Here is an 18,326-nt window from a genome sequence, read left to right as displayed (position 1 = left end):
ATTTGGACGCCACAAAGAATATAATATTTTACAGTTATTGAAAATAGTGTCCTTTGATTGTCAGTATTCGTCTTTCTGAAGAGAAAAGTGGCGCTTGCTGTCCTGGCAAAGTTTGCTACCTTCGCAACATTTACAGAACTACGTATTGTAAGAATGTTGGAGAGAAAAACTAATGGGCGAGCGTTAAAACAGTCACTTTGAACTGCAAAACATCGCTTTTGATAGAAAGAAATGTCCAAGTTTGCTTAAGACTTGCTTTGTAGTGCTGTTTTTAGTTAAATGGAATTCCTCGAATTAGCGCCGCATCGGGACCGCGGCGCTTATTAACTTTTTTCTCCCAAATGCGGCGCTTATTCGAGTAAATACGGTATAGTCACAGGGGACCCAAACGCTGTATTAGTTATTTACCTGCGTTCCTGTGTCTTTTTTCACCGGTTTGGGGGCGATTTGTTAAACGAAGGCGGTTTACGTTGCGAGTTTTAAACGGTAATCGGTCTGTCGCAATGTCAATACCACGTACCACGCGCCTCAATAAGGTTTAGTTTTTAACTGTTAATGGTTAATTAGTAACTTGAGTTAATAATTGAAACTTGAGGCGCGTCGTATTGACATTGCGACAGATCGATTACCGTTTAGATCGCAACGTAAACCGCCTTCGCTCTGATTCAAATCGTCCCAAACCGGTAAAAAAAAAACCCACAGGAACGCAGGTTAATAAGAACATTTTTATTTTAAGATTACCGTAGTGATTCGATTTAGCGCTCGGGGCGCTTATTTACTTTTGGCACCTCGAGGGAGGGCGCTTATTCGAGACAGGGCGCTTATTCGGGACAGAGCGCTTATTTAATTTTTTTTGAGAAACAACCAAATGTATCTAACAATAACAGAAACTGTAACAGTTAGAAATTGTTAAAAGTTCAGTTACTTTTAAAATAATTGTTCATTCTAGAAGTAAATATATAATGATGATAATCAATTTATATAGCGCATTTTTCATATGTAATGTTCAAATGCGCTGTACACGTAAAGTTCATATAAATAAACTGTACGGTGAACGGTCAGGAGTTTATTTAGTTGACGTCAATGACTTCAGTTGGGCCAGTTATCCACAATAGGGGCACTTGTTAGAATAGGGCAGGGGTGCCATTCTTATAAGGTGCTTATAAGAATGGGGCGCTATCGGCGCTAATTAGAATGGGGGCGCTTATTGGAATAGCGGCGCTTATTTACAAAATCACATCGGAAGGGGGCGCTTATTGGAAGGAGGGCGCTAAATCGAATCATTACGGTATGAATAACTAATACAGCGTTTGGGTACCCTGTGGTATAGTAAAAAAACAAAACAGAGCCATGGAAATGGTCAGGAACGCGCATGTTAACCTGGGTAACCTGTGGTTGGTTTAAAAGTCGAGAAAAAACTGGACCGAACCGGTGCACGTGACAGGGGGCTCGAAAATCAAAATGGCGAAGAAACTGAGGAAGGAAGGTGAATTCTGTGTGCCTATCTTGAAAGACCGTTTAACAAAGGTCGTTTAACCCATACATGCTAATGATAAGAACCGTGGCTCAGATCTTCTCAAGGGACTTTTAACTATGTATCAAGATGGCAGATACAGTGATGTTAGCCTAAAAATCGGCCATGAACGAACACTACGAGCTCATCGTGTTGTACTGGCGTCCTTCACTCCGTATTTTGAAGCCCTTCTTGGACACAACTGGGAGGAAGGAAGGAAATACGAGTTAGAGATTCAAGGCTTAGACGAAGAAGCCGTCAGCAAATTGATAAAATTTGCGTACTCTGGGAGTATCGACATTAACAAAGACAATGTGCAAGCTTTGCTCGAGGCATCGAATTACTTAGGTGCTGAATTTGTCAAAAATGTGTGTGCAGATTTCTTGAAAGATGTTGTCGATGACAAAACATGCCTGGCCATCTGGCAGTTAGCAGATTTATTCTCACTGCAAGAGCTGAGTAATGTGGCTAAACAACACGCCTTGTTGCATTTCTCGGATGTTTCCAAGGACGAAGTATTTCTGCTTCTTCCTTACAACCTTCTTGTTCATCTTCTTGCAGACAAGGGTCTTTGTGTAGTGGTTGAAGATTTGATTCCATGTGAAGAAAAGAGAGAAGAGTTCGTGTTACAAGCAGTATTTCAATACGTTGAACATGACTTAGAAAACCGAAGGGAGCTTCTTCCAGAATTGTTATCTCTGGTAAGACTTCCAACTTTGTCAGAGGCATATCTCAAGGATGTTACCACACACAGGCTTGTAACTGACTCCTGTACATGCAAAGAGGTACTGGAAAAAGCTAAGAAACTTAAAATGGAGTTCGAAATCTTGAAAGAAAGGGCAATTTTAGAAGATCAACAAATTGACCCTCCTGAAGAGTGGGCAGTCCCTAGAGATTTTGCCCAATATGTTGTCACATGGGGGCACTCCTTCGCAAATAGTGGGCACATACCAGAAACTTTGCACTACACAGATGTAGACACATTTGAAGATTTAGAGAACAACTGTTATGTTAATGGGATGGAACTATGGTTTAGACAGTGGGATGGAAAATTGGTGCTAGGAGGCTTAAAAATGTTTTACAGTGAGGGGGGGCCAATGACATTTGGGTGTACTGGTGATCCAGCTCAGGAACATCACAAATTTCATCTCAAGGAAAATGAGAAGATTACCAAAGTTGAAGTAAGTTCTAACTGGATGATACATCAGCTCACATTTTACACAAACAAGAAAGATGACAGCAAACCTAAACACTATGGTCCTTTTGGGGGTGATGGTGGATTACTCCATTCCGAGACTCCTGCTGGGTGTTTTGGATTTCTTGCAGGAGTTGCTGGTGCCGTTGTCACCCACCAAGGCGGTAAACCAGGCATCATTACTAGACTTCAGTTTGCATGGAGAAGTTATGCTTTTCCTGGAGATCCAGTACCAGAAAAGTATTCGTGTCGAGTTGGTGAAGATGTCAGAGAAGATGACTATAATGATGATGATGATGATGATGATGATGTTGAGTCTGATGATGACGATGATGATGAAAGTGACAGTTATGATAACTACAGTGACTTTGAAGACTTTCTTTACTCTGATCAGCAACCAACCATGTTTGACCCACTTGCCTGATAGGCCAAGTTACAATACTGACTTTTTTCCTCATCATACCTTTTTGTCTGTGCTTAAATAATTGAACCAGAGGGTGTTCTTTTTTTAGACATTTATGATACCAGCAAATTACTCCCTTACAATCACACCTTTTTAGTAAAGGCCAAACCAGTAAAATAAAACTGGTGCATTGTTTTATTTTTTTGTATTTTTGTTTATGTAATAATAATAATAAACAAAAAAAATAGAAAGAAGTGATATAAAAGTACCTGTGTACAGTGATAACAACTGCTGCTAACTGCAATGCACAATTTTGCATCCCTAAATGACTGTTGTCAAGGTGATGGTAATTTGTTGCCTTCCAGCCAATAGGAATTTTCTATTTCTGAAAACACAGGGAATCACTTTTACAATGATGATTACAGCCCCTCTACTTTTCTCCTTTCCCCCTCCCACTGTGCTTCAGCTTTTAAGCTCATATCCAGTTTGCTCATTTGTTTTTTATTAATGATCAAAGAAAAATATAAGAAAAATAGAGGGAGGTGAACAGTCTAAACTAAGAGGCCCTTGGATGGTAAGAGACGTAAGAAACAAGCAAGGCTTACTGCATTGTAATATGGACACAATTAGTATGTGTTCTCCTTCCTTCAAAGCAATAACGCTCACAATAAAATCTGTCAAAAATGTTTCCTGCATGTCTCTTCAATGTACATGTGATCACACTTATAACGAATAACACAAACATAAACTTACATTCTATTATTACCGGTATGTGCCTGCTTTACATAGAAGGCTCAGTATTTAATGTTAGATTTTAATAGATATACATGTAGTATTGTAGTGGTACACTGAAATATGATTTTTACCATAAAATTATTAATGGCACACACAATCATTTTGTGCATTGCTTTATATTGCCAGCAAATCATAAAACTATCTGTCTTCATGTAGCTATTGGAAGTCTTGCAAATAACATTTGACAAGAACGAAAACTGCTTCAAGCTTAATAAGCACCAATTCCATTTTCTTCTGCTGTTATTGCTTGTTCTTTGATGACAGTTCATCTGCTGGAATGAATCCTTCCTCATTCAGTTTCCTCTTGTATTCGTCAAAAACCCTTTTCTTGGCAAAATAAGATACCTAGAAATAGCAAGCGATTACAACCTTGATTAAGTTATGAGTTTTTGATGGATAGGGGACCATGTTCAGAATCAGTCTGTCAGTCAAATAGTCAGTCAGTCAGTCAGTCAGTCAGTCAGTCAGTCAGTCAGTCAGTCAGTCAGTCAGTCAATTAAAGTAACTGGTTTCTAAAGAAGTTGTAAATGTTGTACTTTACTGGCAGATGGACAAGTGGAACACTGTTGATTATCAACAAGAAGCTGTTAGGGGTACATTAAAGATGAATTCCAGTCCGTACTGCGCAATCTCGGCTGCAATGTTTATGTGAGCCTCACACGCCGAGGAATGTTTACAAGCAAAACTAAAAATTCCATGACAAACTTACCTTTTTCTTCATTATTAACGCCAGAAATCCTTGCAAAACAATAATAACGAGTAGAAGAACCTTGACGCTATTTCAAACTGACGTTTCAGCTCATTGGAAATTCTTGAACGAAACGAACTGTAATGGCGGACTAAAAAACTTCATGTATGCTGTCACTGAAGTGTAACGTTTCAACGAATTCAAAACGAAAACGAAAACAAACCCCGAGTCTGCGCAGTACGGACTGGAAATCATCTTTAAAGGTGCAATAAGTATTTTTTAATGACATCCATTGCCTCCTTTGCTTTACTTTCAACTTGTTCTCCTGGAATAGAATGCTCATTGATTGATGTTGCAAGTGAATTTAAAGAGCTGAAATTTTGAGCACTAGCCAGTCATTGAAGCAAAATAAAGGACTGGGTGTTTGCAGCTGTGTTGTTTATACTGGTGTATGGAGTCACATTGTTGGAGTAAAGAAGGGGAGAGAAACAGAATAAGAGGGAGAAATGGTCCAAAAAAGTAGGGAGCAGGGAGAAATCGAGGCAAGAAAAATGTAGGGGAGGGAAAAATTGGCTCAAATAGTAGGGAGGAGGAAGTTTCATCCTCCTGTCCCTCTCCCCTCTAAGGATGGTAACATATAATGCATGAATAATGAAACTAATTAATTAAACAAGAACATTGGCTAATTCCATGCATGGATTTCATGGAAAGCCAAGACCCCGATTTGAAACAGTTTTTGTTGGACAGTCAGTCACTGATATGAGTCATTTATTTTTCCAAGTCTTTTAAATTAAATTAAAATCAAAAATATTGAAGTGACTGATATTAAAAACAATGAAAAACACACTATTCAGAGCTATTGATTCTAAAAAAATGTCATCCATTGAGGAGTTATGTAACTTCCTAACCCCCTTTCAAACCCCTCAACAAGACCAACAAGGGTCAAACTGAATGTAAGCAAATCAAACAGCCAAGCATCTCAAAGTGGACAAAGCAACTAAAGAGATACTAATAGTAAGCCAAGCAGAGGCAGCGTATAGCATCATAAGAGATTACAATACAAATGTCACTATACCATGGCTTATAAAGCTTACCCATGCTGCAGGGCAAACAGCAGTATACTGATCCTTTTCCTTACTGCACGCTGATTCATCGTTTTCATTCGAGGACAGACAAGCAAAGTACTTATCTCTTGCTGCGTGACATTTTTTTCTCTCTTCTCCCGTTGGAGCTGGCATCGTTGACTCAAATAAACCCGGGAAATGATAATAAATAATTACAGTAATTCGATGACTCCAGTCACGCCGCCATTTTACTTTGTAGCCACCCCTGCTCCTCAGTTCCGCACCGCAACGGTTTGTGGGATCGTAATGGCCGTTAAATCGTTCTCCCGCTAAATACAAACTTTGAGAAGCAAGAGGATCCTTCTTCACAAAATGATACATTGCTTCGTAATTTCAAAGGAAGTGTAAGTAGTATACTAACTGGTATTTGCCAGAGGTGGTACAGTTAAGCCAAGTTGAATACAGTTGGAGATGAATTCTAGCGTGAGATCCGAAGGAGTGGACTCTTCCGTGGTCAGTTCTAGGCATGTGTTTCGTGGTATAGAGTATGTTATCACCATCATGATTGACAGCGACAAAGAAATATTCGTCCTTGAAGTCGAAGACAGGCTTACATCTGATCAGTGGAGAGGACAGTTTGATGCCAGATGTAAGTTAAGAGTGAAACGTGGGTTAATTTCTTTTCCATATTGGCTAAACCTGTTTCAACCAGAAGATAACACTGCACTCTTACAATGAATCAATGACATAAAACAATTGGAATTCATCAAAAAGAAATCCCAATAGATAGATTCAAATGGTTTTCAGTGATTAAAAGAGTGTTATCTTCAGGTCGAAATAGATAAACCTAGGTTGGAAACAGACCTACCGTAACCTGAAAACCAATTTGACCTTCACCATTTATACTGCCCATGAGCATACCTGCCAACCTCCAGAGTACAAAAATCTGGAGACATCATGTAAGAATGTCATTTTCAAGAATGTCTGAATACTCTCCGAAAATCACCTGAGATTTCACCGGAAGATTTTATGAAAAAACTTGGAGACTCCCAGGAAAACCGGGAAAGTTGGCAGGTACTGTATGCACTCAACAAGAAAACAAATGGCAAAATAACTCAGCCTCCGACCGTTCATTTAAAAAAGTTCTTATAAAAAGAGTGTATAAGAGCTAGCTCTTGTTTTTGAGCACTGCATGGTGCGACAGTTGCCTGTCATAGTAGGTCCTAATAACAAGAAGGTTATCTGATTAATTTTCAGATATTGAAGACTTAACCCACAAAACTGGGAATTTTAAACAATTTACAGTGTTTGTCAATATGCTTGAAAGTGCACTTTCAAAGGCAAGTATTGTTTCTACACTAAATACTGCATCATGACCTTCTAGACTACATTCCATGCAGGTTATGTTGAAGTACCTTTGGTGTAAGTATCATCTGGAAATATGCACCTTGGCAGTTATGACTGAATGATTCTATAACTATTCTAATAACCTAACACATGGTCACAGAAGTGTTAAATTGGTGTAATGTCTAGTAGCAGAACTGTTGGATTAAACTTTTTAAAGGAGCTATGTCATGGAAAACGCATCTAGAAAAAACTGAGAGTTGGCAGCACATAGTTTGCATTTCATCATTAAAGATCAAACATCTTTTTCCTAAACTTAAAAAAAGTGTCTGATGTAATTTGGTGGCTCATCAATCTAACCACCATTCAAAGGACCATTATAATCTAATTTTCTTCTTTGACCTTTCCTTAGGCCAAAAGAAAGAAGGTGTAAGAACTTTAAAGTGGTTGTTTTAAAAGTATGATTTTACATGATTAATTGTTTGAAGGGGAATAAAATTGACATCATGATAATAGTTAGATGAACTTCTCCCTTGTAGCTGCAATGATTTACCTTTAATTGAGGATTATAAATTTTCACAGAGTAGTAACTCAGTATCAGTGGACCTTTTGACGTATGGTGACCTTGAATCACTGCGCAATCAACAACATCACAGAACTGGTTTTGGAACACAACACGTCCCAGGTGCAAAAACAAGATCACAACTTCATTCCAAGAGATACCTTATCATGACATACACTGTGGAGTTTGACAGGTTAGGGTTGTTTTGCTTATACATTGAGTAAAAAGCGACCTATACATGTTACATCTACATAATTCCATGCTTGACAAAGATACTACCATCATGTCAAGATTAAAAATACATGAAAAACATGTAAAGGAAAAGGTGCTAAGAGTAAGACAGTGTAAGTCAAGGTTGTGTGAATTATAGTACAGGATGCTATTACATGAATAAGAAAACAGTTCAGTAGAAGTACAGATATTCAGGGCTTGATTAATCATACTAATAATTTTTTTTTATTTGTTTACTGTTTCCCTATTTATCATTCTCAGGAAAATGTTGTTGCTATAAATATCTGCTAAACAGTGTCAACTGAACGTAGAAAGGGACTTTTCTTAATTCTTACACTTTCACCTCTCTTAAGTTTGATTATCAAGGGGGAATATGAGGTGGTTTACATTCCTTAACATATTGAGCTCTGTCTGCTTTCTCCTCTTCTCTCCCACCACTCCTCAGGGAATGTGTGTGAACCTGTACTGAATTGAGTTTTGTCTTATTATGCATTAGGATACACTACCCACTTCCTTTGCCATATGTGGGCAAACCAGATCCAGTGCAGTTACAAGAGACAATAAGAAAACTAAGAGAAGAAAATCAACGTCTTCAAGAACAGGTAAAGTTCAAAAAGTTGAACATCACTTAGCTGCTCAGCTAGGTTAACACTTTGTTTTAACTAACACGTCTTTTGCAGCTCGTGAAAGGCTCAAGAACTGCTGCATTAGCTCATCTTCAAAAGGAGTAAGTCATATATTAGTATTGGTATTTTAAATCCTTAGTAACATTAAGCATTTCTCATTTTTTTAAGATTTAAGCTGTCATCTCTAGGCTTTATAAATTTGACTGAAAATTTCCATTATTTTTTGCTCATTTAGGAATGACAAGTTGGCCAAGGAAAAGGTGGAAATAGAAAAGAAGTTTGAAACATTCCAGCGAGAAGTTAAACATACTTCTAAAGCAAACACAGCCAAAGAAATCAGAGTGTTAAAAAAAGTAGTACAGAATCTTGAGGTAAGATGCAGTTCCAAAAGTAAAGGCAGCATTTCCTATCCATTTTGCATGCCAGAAAGGGTTATGTTTGGGAATCAGTTATTTAAATTGGGTACCTGTTAGTTACTTTCAGATGGTTAAAAAAATGTTCGTAAAATTCTGCATACTTTTCACAAAGAGGGCACATCATTAGAATAAACATGATATCAAATATTTAAGTGGGATTGCCTTGCTAACTTAGAAAATGTTTTTCCAAGAAAACATTTTTGTCCTGTTCATTTTAAACCCACCTCCATGGGTCATTCATGGCTGCAGGCTAAATGTCCAAGGTGTTTGCAAAAATGTAATCAGTCATTTTGTCATTCTATTAAGCTTTGAAGTTTGAATGCCAATCATGCAATGTTTTTTACAGTGTGAGCAATCTTGCCATTTTGAGTGCTTTGCCTTTAATGTCATCAATGTCATTAATGACATCTTTTCTTTGTATATTTTTATTATTTTAAGCAGTTCAACACTCCTTTGAATGCTATGTATTTGCTTACTTTTTTTGACACCATATACCTTTTGTTTTTTGTACAGTTTTCAATTTGTAACAATTAAACTGCAAAATAATTTAAAATTATTTAACTGCATATTGATCTCCTTTCATTATTTAGAGTGAGCTTATGAAGGAGAAAAACAAATATCAAAGAACGATCAACAAGAAAAATGAAGAACATAGGAATCTAATTGAAGAGGTAAGTTGGTAGTGACACATGGCAGCCGTGGCAATGTGCTTGATACTTTACACTTGTGAAATACACAACTTCATATTAAATGACTTGTATGCTTGACTGACAGACTTGTTGTGACTGACATATGGGGATGGAAACTGATCATATACATGTATAGCTAAATTTCAGGTCTTCTACGTTCAATTTATTACTGTAAGGTAGCAATCTTTAAATGAGAACATACACCTGTTAAGGGATGCTTGTTACAGTACATGTATAATGGTTTTAGAGCTATTATGCTTCCAGAAAAGAAATATTAAGGTAATTTCCTTGAAATAGAACTACTCATAGATTTCCAACCAAACTTTGCCAGTTGGTTGTTTACCTTAAGGTCACGGGGGACACCCTAAGCTCATCATTATGCATATATTTAAAGCGTATGCGCGCAGTGCAACGACTGACATCGACAACTTTACGAGATATTCATGACTGGATAAAAATATGAGTGCGTGCAAGTGATTTAAAAAAAACCCTGTTTCTTTGATGTGTTGACCAATATAAAACAACACTCAGCTTTATACGTTTATTTAGGTTGTAGGAAGTCTATGAGCTTATTTTCATACAAATTTGAATATTTCTGCACAGTGATCACAATAATATTTGGCATAAACAATCGTGTCGTTTTTAAAAATGCATTGTTTAAACCATAAAAGCGTGGAATATAATTACCATAATTACATCTCTACATTTGAAAATTGATCGTGTTTTGGTCGGGACACCTTCGGAAATCTCAAAGTTTGGACTTTTCCGACAATTTTGTGGCAGAGAATACAACGCGGATACAGAACTTCATTACTTGCCACTGCAGATAGGTAAACTATGAACACTGTAGTGTGTCACAACAGAAGCGGAATTTTAAAAGAGCGCTTTTAGAAAGATGAAGAAGGCATTAAATTAAAATTTGCGCATGTAAACCGCCATAACTTGCTGGCAGATTTTAAATTAAAAAATCCGCTTCTGTTATGACACTCTAGAGATATTGCTTGATCAGTTTTTGACAAGATCACAGTGTGCTGTCTCCTACTCATTCCGCAAACTCTGCCACAAAATCATGTTCTTCCCAATTTGGCACTAACAAGGCTATAACATCGCCGTTAAGTGCAATCTACCAAATAAAAGATGACATACATAATCTTTTATCATTTCTTTATGTCTCTGTAAAATTTGAGCTTAATCGCACCCATAACAGCCGAGAAATAAGCGTTTTAAAAGATGCAGGTCAAGCAAAATTTCGCTTCATGAATTTATTCATGCTGTAGGTGTACCCCGCGACCTTAAGGGAAGTTAAATTTTGAAATAAAAAAGGGGGGTCACCGTATTCGTTTAGGAGCAGGAAGAGCTTGTATTTACCATATAATTCCTTATATTTCCTTTGCGAGTACTGGCAAAGTACACGTTTTCGGTGATAATGTATTATTCTGCCTTAGAAATTGATCTGTATTCATTTTATAGAAAGAATCGCTTCTTTTGAACTAAGAGAAAAAAATGATAGGTCACCAAACTCGTTTACGAGAAAACGATGATTTCTCTCTCGTGCGAGCTTAGTCGTATAGAAAAAAACCCGCCATTTTGTTTATGTGCACGCGCAATTACGCGTAAAATTCTGCGCAGTAAGGATGCGCAATGCAATACTAGGGAATCACCTTAAGCTACAAGAATATTAGAGAAAGCACATGGACCAAATTCTCGAAGAGGACCTGGAAACTAGCCATCTTGAAGTTGTAAATAAGCATTTATGTAACATTAAGTGAAAATCTGTCACCCATTTTGAAAAACATCTAAAATTCTGTCTCACAGGTTTATTAATGCTTTTCTTATAACACTCATATTATAATTGTGAGCAGAATCCATAAAGGAATACCTGATTTTTCATCATGGGTTGAACAGCATGACTTTGCTGCATTATTAGTATGCAATAACTGCTTAAGTATGCCCTGTGATGCTATATGGCATGTGCGACCAACCAGCAAAATTTTTGCAGTTGTTTATTATATTATTTTATCCTTATTTTCTACCAGCCTTAAGTTTTTCTTGAAGTTGCTTGCATTATTATTTCGACCATAACTAAACCAGCATCAGAAGAAATCTGTAGCGGTTGTAAAGAGATGATCAATAATTCTTTACTCCACTTCAGACATGATTGGCGTGCAGGTAGCAGAGGCTTATCTTGGCAAGTCAGTAAAAAGGAAACAAATTAAATAACATTTGTCAAAGAAAAATACAAGTTTAGAACGTTTTTAAGCTATCATCTTAGTCCCAAAGTGATTATTAATCTAATCAACAGCTGGAGATTAAAAAGTCATCAACAGGAAAAAGGTTAGCATTCTATTGATTGAAACATGAGATGTTGTTATCATCTATGTTTAACTTCTCTTGTAGCTAGAAGAAATCCGTGCAAATGAGCGAAATTTGAGAGCGAGATGTAGAAGCTTAACAAATGAACTTGCACTATTAAAACGAGGGTAAGTGTTCTATTTCTCTCTGAGGTTCTACTTTACTTATACTAGCCAGGAAATGAGCCACGTCCAGGCAGGTCAATCTTAAGTACAACTAACTCCAAAATTTACTTGATATGCACAACACAGCAAATACCAATTTAGTAATAAAGGACCTATAATTAAAAATAATTTTTTGCGTTGGTAGTGTCTTAGCTTTTTTTGCTAGTGAAAAAGGAATCCTAGTAGCAAATACTTGCTACAGTGTAGTGGGCTAAAAAGTGAAGCTCAAGCCAGGCTGGATAAAGAATGAATGTTTTTCTCATTTAGACCTAAGCCCTCACCAGCCCAAAGTAGTGGTTCAGCTGCTAGAAGAGGCCGGGCTCCTCGGCGCTCCATTTCCCAAGAAAGAAGACCACCTTCCAAGCAGTCTTCAGGCATGCGCAGCAGAACGCCTTCACCAGCGGGTGAGTTCTGCGAGTTGCCATTTTACGACTGTTAAGTAACTCTTAGGCAGAACAATAATACACGTAATCTAGAATACCAAAGCCTAATTAACCAAATTTAATTTGAGCATTAAAGACAGTAATTGACACCATCATGTGTTATATAAAACTCCCGTTTCTGCAGAGTACACTGCACCGAATCAAAGGTAACATTCAGTATTTTTATCATTTTGAACCTGTTTCTAATCCTGTTCATATATCTTTTCAGCCGGTAGACTTCCACGGTTTGACCCTACAGCGTATCCTTTTGCCACCAGATTACTGATACTACTGTGATAAACCTTGTACAAAACTGGCAAACTTCAGGGTAGTTATGTCTTCTAGGCTTTGTACATCCAAAACCAGCAAGGACGATTAGAATATCGCATCCCACAAGATGGGAAACATCGACACTTGCTGCGGGTGCTCCGATCGTGATGCTTTTTCCGCGCATTTCAGTAAGGTGTCGTTAAGATGTTGTACAATTGTATGGCCGGTACACTTAGGAAGAGATTCAAGGGAATCCCTGGCCCAGACACGGAGAGACCATGGACAAACATACACTGATAACGATAGATCACTAGATTTGCCGCGGATCGAGAGTGAAGGTGGCTTGAAACAATTCAAAATACCAATAATATGCTCCTTCCACCCGGTTGCGGACGACAGTGAGACATTTGGGCTTGAAGGGCTTGTCGCTTACAGGCAGAACTCAAATTTATTGCAAAAAGGACAATTGTCATAGACGAGTTGTGGCCGATAGTGTCTCGACAACTCAGTTTGACCCTTGGAAAGCTAAGGAAATAGAGAAAATGCTAAGGATATTACTTTTCTCGCCCTTGAAATCTGGAGCTTATTTCTTATTCGAAGGCTTTCAGTGTTCTGGGAGAAGGTACAAAACACCTATACAACTAGTTTACGATAACAGAAGATTGTGCTGTTTCAAAATTTATCTTTTTATGGAAATATTTTCCATACCATCATGCAGTAGCCACTGGCAGGCCATCTTACACGCATTTTAGGTTTGTTTTTAAACAGTTGTTTTTATAACATGTTGCTCTACAAAATGATGGATTTATTTCTCAAGGAAATTATTTCGGGCAGGTTTCGGAAGATCTTCAAAGAACCTTATACAGATTTTATATGCCTTATGCCTAGAGCGAGTTCCACAAATCAGACAAATGATAACATTATGCATTGGCAAAGTGAGATGTAAACATGTCACAAGTCTGGCATGAGGGCGTTAAAAATATATACAGCAAAAAACTAAATTCAACAACGTCGTTTAATGAACTAACAAAAAAGTATTGATGCTTCTTTTAACATGCGAAAGAATTTCACAGTTTGGACGTGCTTGTCCATTGAATACAATCAACTCTCTCTAAGACAGACACCGCCGGGACCTGCCCCAACTGTCCGTCTCAGAGAGGTGTCCGCCTTATACAGAGATGAAGTTGAACGGCTATGCTCAGTGAATACACGTCTGTTTCAAGTCGCTAACTTTAGCAAAACCCACAAACTGAGACAAAAATAATATGTGAAAATTGTCTCGCTCGCCCCTTTGTTCATTACAATCGATAGTGAGCAGTACATACATGTTGTAAACCGTAACATGTCTATACTTAATACGAATTCGCATGTTCAAGCAAACGTTAAAGGCGCTAGTCTAAAAACTTTAATGTACACTTAGCAAACTAGAACAAGACTAACTGACGGTATTCGCTTGTTGAAGCAAAAGTTAAGAGCTTCTACAAACTGTAATACTGTATGTAGAAGACAACCTCTTTGGTGCACAAATACTTAGCAGAGAAGTAATCCGTTGTAACAGATTGTTTTTGGTGAATAAGTTTAGTATCCTGAAGGCGCTGAAACTTCGCTTTATGTCGATACAAAGTTTTGAAGTATAATTCACTAAAGAAAACACTTCTCAAGTGTCTTTTGACGGTTCCGAAGTGTCCGTTGTCCGTCTTAGAGAGGTGTCCGTCTTATAGGGGGTTAAGTTACAGTAAAATGACTGAAAAACGGCAGGGGCCATCACCAGATGCCCGTCTTATGGGGGTGTCCGTTAAGAGAGAGTTAACTGTAAGTTACTAGAGCAGCAGTCATTAATTGATACCTAAAATGGAGCATTTATAATAAGTATTGTTACACGTGTGGAGTTAATAAAACCTATTTCTTAATGACTGAAAAGATATGTTAAAGAAAAGCAAAGAAAACAGAAGGAGACTGATGCAGCCAGAGGGTGAGTTGACTTCATACTTTTTTTGATCATTGAAAGTAAAAGGGAAGAGATATACCTTTTTTGTTAATTTTTTTAATACGGTAACGCAAAAAAAGACTACTGACAATGCCGATTACATGTACTAACATTACAGTACACTTACGCGTCTCACAGTTGAGCGCTTGCAGGACTTATAATACGAATACTTAAAACACTTACAGAATAATACTCTTGACTAGTTACCATACTTGCACTACTTACAATACGACACTGCACCACTTAAATAGCAAACACTTACACTACTTGCAATGTGTTTTGTCCTGGTTGAAACCAAACAAAACTACATACAGAGAAATCGATAAAGACAAGATAAAAGAGTGATCTTATTAGAAGAAAAAGCAAGAAAAAACAACTACAGTAAAACCTTAACATTTAATTAACCGCTTAAGAGGACAAAAGAATTGTTCTTTTGGCTTGGAATTTTTCTAAAGTTTTGTTTGCTATGGCAGCCGCTTCGTGTGTTTGTAGTTTCTCTTTCAAAAATATTACAAGGCAGAAAAATCAGTTGATTTAAAGTCTGTTTTTTTGGTCTGAAAATGTAGAATTTGTAATATGTATAGTTTAAGACAAAACGCTTTGGGTTACCAGCGTTGTAACCATATTAAAGCTCAAAGTCATTAAACGAAACATAGCGAGACTACAAGCAGCTCCTCTTTTTTTCTTAGTCCGTGTAGTGAGTAAAAGTGGGAGTGCAAAAAATGCCGTGGGAAGATTTGCAAAATGCATCATGGCTAAGACTTGTTAGTCTTGTATGTTTGTATTTGAATAAAGTATTATTGTCATTTGTAGGTTAAGTTGGTACCGATCATTAAATCAGTATGCTCTTGCTTTCAAACTAAAGCTAACTTGGGGTTTGGTCGTTCATTATTAGGCGAAAAAGATCACATTCCAATGGCTCTGGGACACGAGCTCGTTCAAGGTCCCTGTCAGTAGATCGTTTATCTCGTAAAGGCCCTGGTTCAGGAGGAAAGAACCCTAGCATGTGGTCAGGTATGTTCGCTTAGGTTTCTATCTATTTCTCGTTCTCATGTACATCCATTATTTTATGTAGAAAATTGCAGTCTTGCTGTTTTCACAAAGTACATATGTGGTTAAATAGCTCACAGGGACTACCTCAGTGTCAAAGCTTTTATGAACCTTGTTGCCAGAAAATTGTGCACCGTAATGGTACATAATGTTCCTAAAATAAATTCACAAAAAAAGCGAGTGACAAGTTAAACTCAGGAAAACGTAAAATTCGTGGAAAGTGGAAAACTAAACCTTTATTCTCATGCAGGTGGTAGATTAAGAAGAACTTCGTCCAATGGAAGCCTGGGCACAAGACGCTCGTCTCAGTCCTCTGTGGATAGGAACTACTTGTCTGATGACATAGAAGGACATGCGCAACCACGACGGGTGAAAACCAGGTCAGCATTTCATCAGTTTAGCCGTCACCAATGTATCAAGTAGTTAGAACGACAATTAATAAGTGGGGAGATGAATGATAATCTGACATCATTGAAACCACCTAGTGGACAGTCGTCTTGACAAAAAAAAAACACGTGTTACCTTTCTGTCCCTTTATTGGTGGACACGATTAACGTCACTTATTAGGAACGACGCTCACACTTAATTCCTTGTGAAAAAGAACCAAGAAACGACAGCATGTTTCGATACAACATGCTTCTCATTAAGGCAATTTTTTTTAAAAAGTTCTATAAAAAGGTTTGAGGAAAAAAAAAAGTTGAATAAAGTTAAACAACGGGTAAAACACGGCGACTGTAAATATTTTACCGGAAAGACAGTTTACGAAGTGATCTGTACTTTGCGGGCTGCCGATGCCACTAATCGTGTCTAGTGGTGTATCCTTTATTCGGACGAATTTCTACTATAACAGGAATTAAGAGTTTCATGGAGGAGCAGGAACCTTCTATCTTGTCACCGAGACAGGCAGCCGGGTGATGTTCGTGGCAGCTTATCTCAACATGTTACAACATCTTATGTTGTGCTAAGAACTTCAACCAGCCCTGATTTTTACTTAAAGCTGACAGGGCCAAATAATGTGAATGGGCCTGATACTCAGGTTAAATGAATCAAATATAATTTGTCATTTTACAAACTCTCTTCTTGCATCACCCTAGGCCCATTAACGGCTCAGCTGGGAAGAAAAAGACTAATTCCAAGAAAAGCTCGTGGTACGGCAGTCCTGGAGATTCGGACATGGTATGGTTTACTTTCTTCACTCTGGTCTGTACTCCTTTTGTCCTTAATTTGTAGACACCGGCTTCTGATCATGGGTGTTAGAGAAAAAGAAGCGATACATAATGTAGTTTGTAGTGTAATGCTTATTATCATTTATTTTGTTTTGTTTTAGGAGCGAGGCTCGGCGGTGAAGGTAGCCACTGTACCGTATCCTTTACCTTGGATCAGTTTTAAGTAACTGGTATTGGATCCATTCCTTTCTTAGGTTATCTACTGTTAATAAAGAAGCAAGTCCCCGCGTGTGCGGGGAAGCTTGTTTCAAATCAATAATCTGCTGGTGCTTTATTGGTAATTTCCCAGGTTGTTTCTTAACATGGTTTCTAGCTATTCAAGTACGCCAGAGAATAGCCGAACACACTCTAGGGGCTCTGAAAAGCGCCGCCACGTCACGCCTTTACGAGGTTGGCTTAGTTTGTTCTTTGTAACTTGAATTGCAGTCATTATAAATTGGTTCTAACATGTGTGTTTCTTTTCTTCAAGACATTGGAAACGAGTCCCTAAATCGGTCAGCAGAGATGATGGAAATTGATGCGCGATTAAACGCACTGCAAAAGTTTATGAAAGAAAATATGCCATGATGGCTTAGAACTTCGTAGCCTGCCTTCGTAATCCTTGTAAATAAGTGTCAAGTCATTTATCACCTATATTACAAATATATTGTAAATAATAACTTGTTACCTAGGTAACCAACATGTAGCAAAATGCGTTATTGTGCACTAGCAATGTAGGAGATGATTCAAACCACTGATTTTTACTGTACATATATCATTTTACCCGTACTTAAAGTATTATGCTGTATTTTAGGTTATTGTATTTAAAATGTAAATAAATGATTTGTAGTCGACGTTATTAAGCCGAGTTGTGGATTCCGACCATCAGGGACTAGATAGTAGCTGACGAACATAGGACTGTATAAAAAAAAAAAAAAAAAAAAAAAAAAAAAAAATATTACAAAATAGAGCGATTTTACTTCAACCGTGAAACAAAATCTATCAATTAGTGCTAAATAGTCAAAACTAAACAAAAGAAAACAATGAAATTAGTGTTTAATAGTGTCTATTTGAGTAGAAACTATTTCACGGTTGAAGTAAAATCGCTCTATATCCTAGCACAGTAAGGCCTTAAATTAATGCATTAAAAACCTATCATTTTCGAACCACCGTGAACAGCTAACTTTTTTCCGCGTTTTTTGTTTAGACAAACTGTCGCGCTTTACAAGTAAACGAGTTAACGCAAAATATTCATAATAAAAAATAAGCCATAGAATATGGCTATCCCAGCATTTAACAGAAATGTATTGCCGCCTTTTGCTGTCGTTAAAACATTCAATTTGAAGAAAT

At 37.5% G+C, this 18,326-nt stretch overlaps 3 protein-coding genes across 3 annotated transcripts; 2 read left to right on the top strand and 1 right to left on the bottom strand.

The window, feature by feature from the left end:
- Positions 1-1,403: 1,403 nt before the first annotated feature.
- Positions 1,404-3,274, top strand: LOC144637215 (kelch-like protein 5). Its single transcript, XM_078496343.1, has one exon. It carries the CDS (start codon positions 1,594-1,596, stop codon positions 3,130-3,132), a length of 1,539 nt encoding a protein of 512 aa, XP_078352469.1. The 5' UTR covers positions 1,404-1,593; the 3' UTR covers positions 3,133-3,274.
- Positions 3,169-5,926, bottom strand: LOC144637217 (cytochrome c oxidase assembly factor 6 homolog). Its single transcript, XM_078496344.1, has 2 exons — positions 5,689-5,926; positions 3,169-4,251 (listed from the first exon to the last, which is right to left on the bottom strand). Exons 1-2 carry the CDS (start codon positions 5,830-5,832, stop codon positions 4,147-4,149), a joined length of 249 nt encoding a protein of 82 aa, XP_078352470.1. The 5' UTR covers positions 5,833-5,926; the 3' UTR covers positions 3,169-4,146.
- Positions 5,927-5,943: 17 nt separating this feature from the next.
- LOC144637214 (centrosomal protein CCDC61-like) lies at positions 5,944-17,835 on the top strand. The gene is made up of 17 exons (XM_078496342.1): positions 5,944-6,307; positions 6,916-6,998; positions 7,585-7,757; positions 8,292-8,397; positions 8,476-8,522; positions 8,657-8,792; positions 9,428-9,508; positions 11,924-12,006; positions 12,310-12,446; positions 12,694-12,724; positions 14,656-14,706; positions 15,617-15,735; positions 16,022-16,151; positions 16,866-16,947; positions 17,099-17,133; positions 17,311-17,387; positions 17,467-17,835. Exons 1-17 carry the CDS (start codon positions 6,130-6,132, stop codon positions 17,562-17,564), a joined length of 1,647 nt encoding a protein of 548 aa, XP_078352468.1. The 5' UTR covers positions 5,944-6,129; the 3' UTR covers positions 17,565-17,835.
- The last annotated feature ends 491 nt before the right edge of the window (positions 17,836-18,326 follow it).

Source organism: Oculina patagonica, chromosome 13 (genome assembly GCF_052425735.1).
Source record: "Oculina patagonica isolate OP01 chromosome 13, crgOcupat, whole genome shotgun sequence".
In the NCBI taxonomy this organism is placed as follows: Eukaryota; Metazoa; Cnidaria; class Anthozoa; order Scleractinia; family Oculinidae; genus Oculina; species Oculina patagonica.
This window is presented reverse-complemented; position numbering and strand designations above follow the sequence as displayed.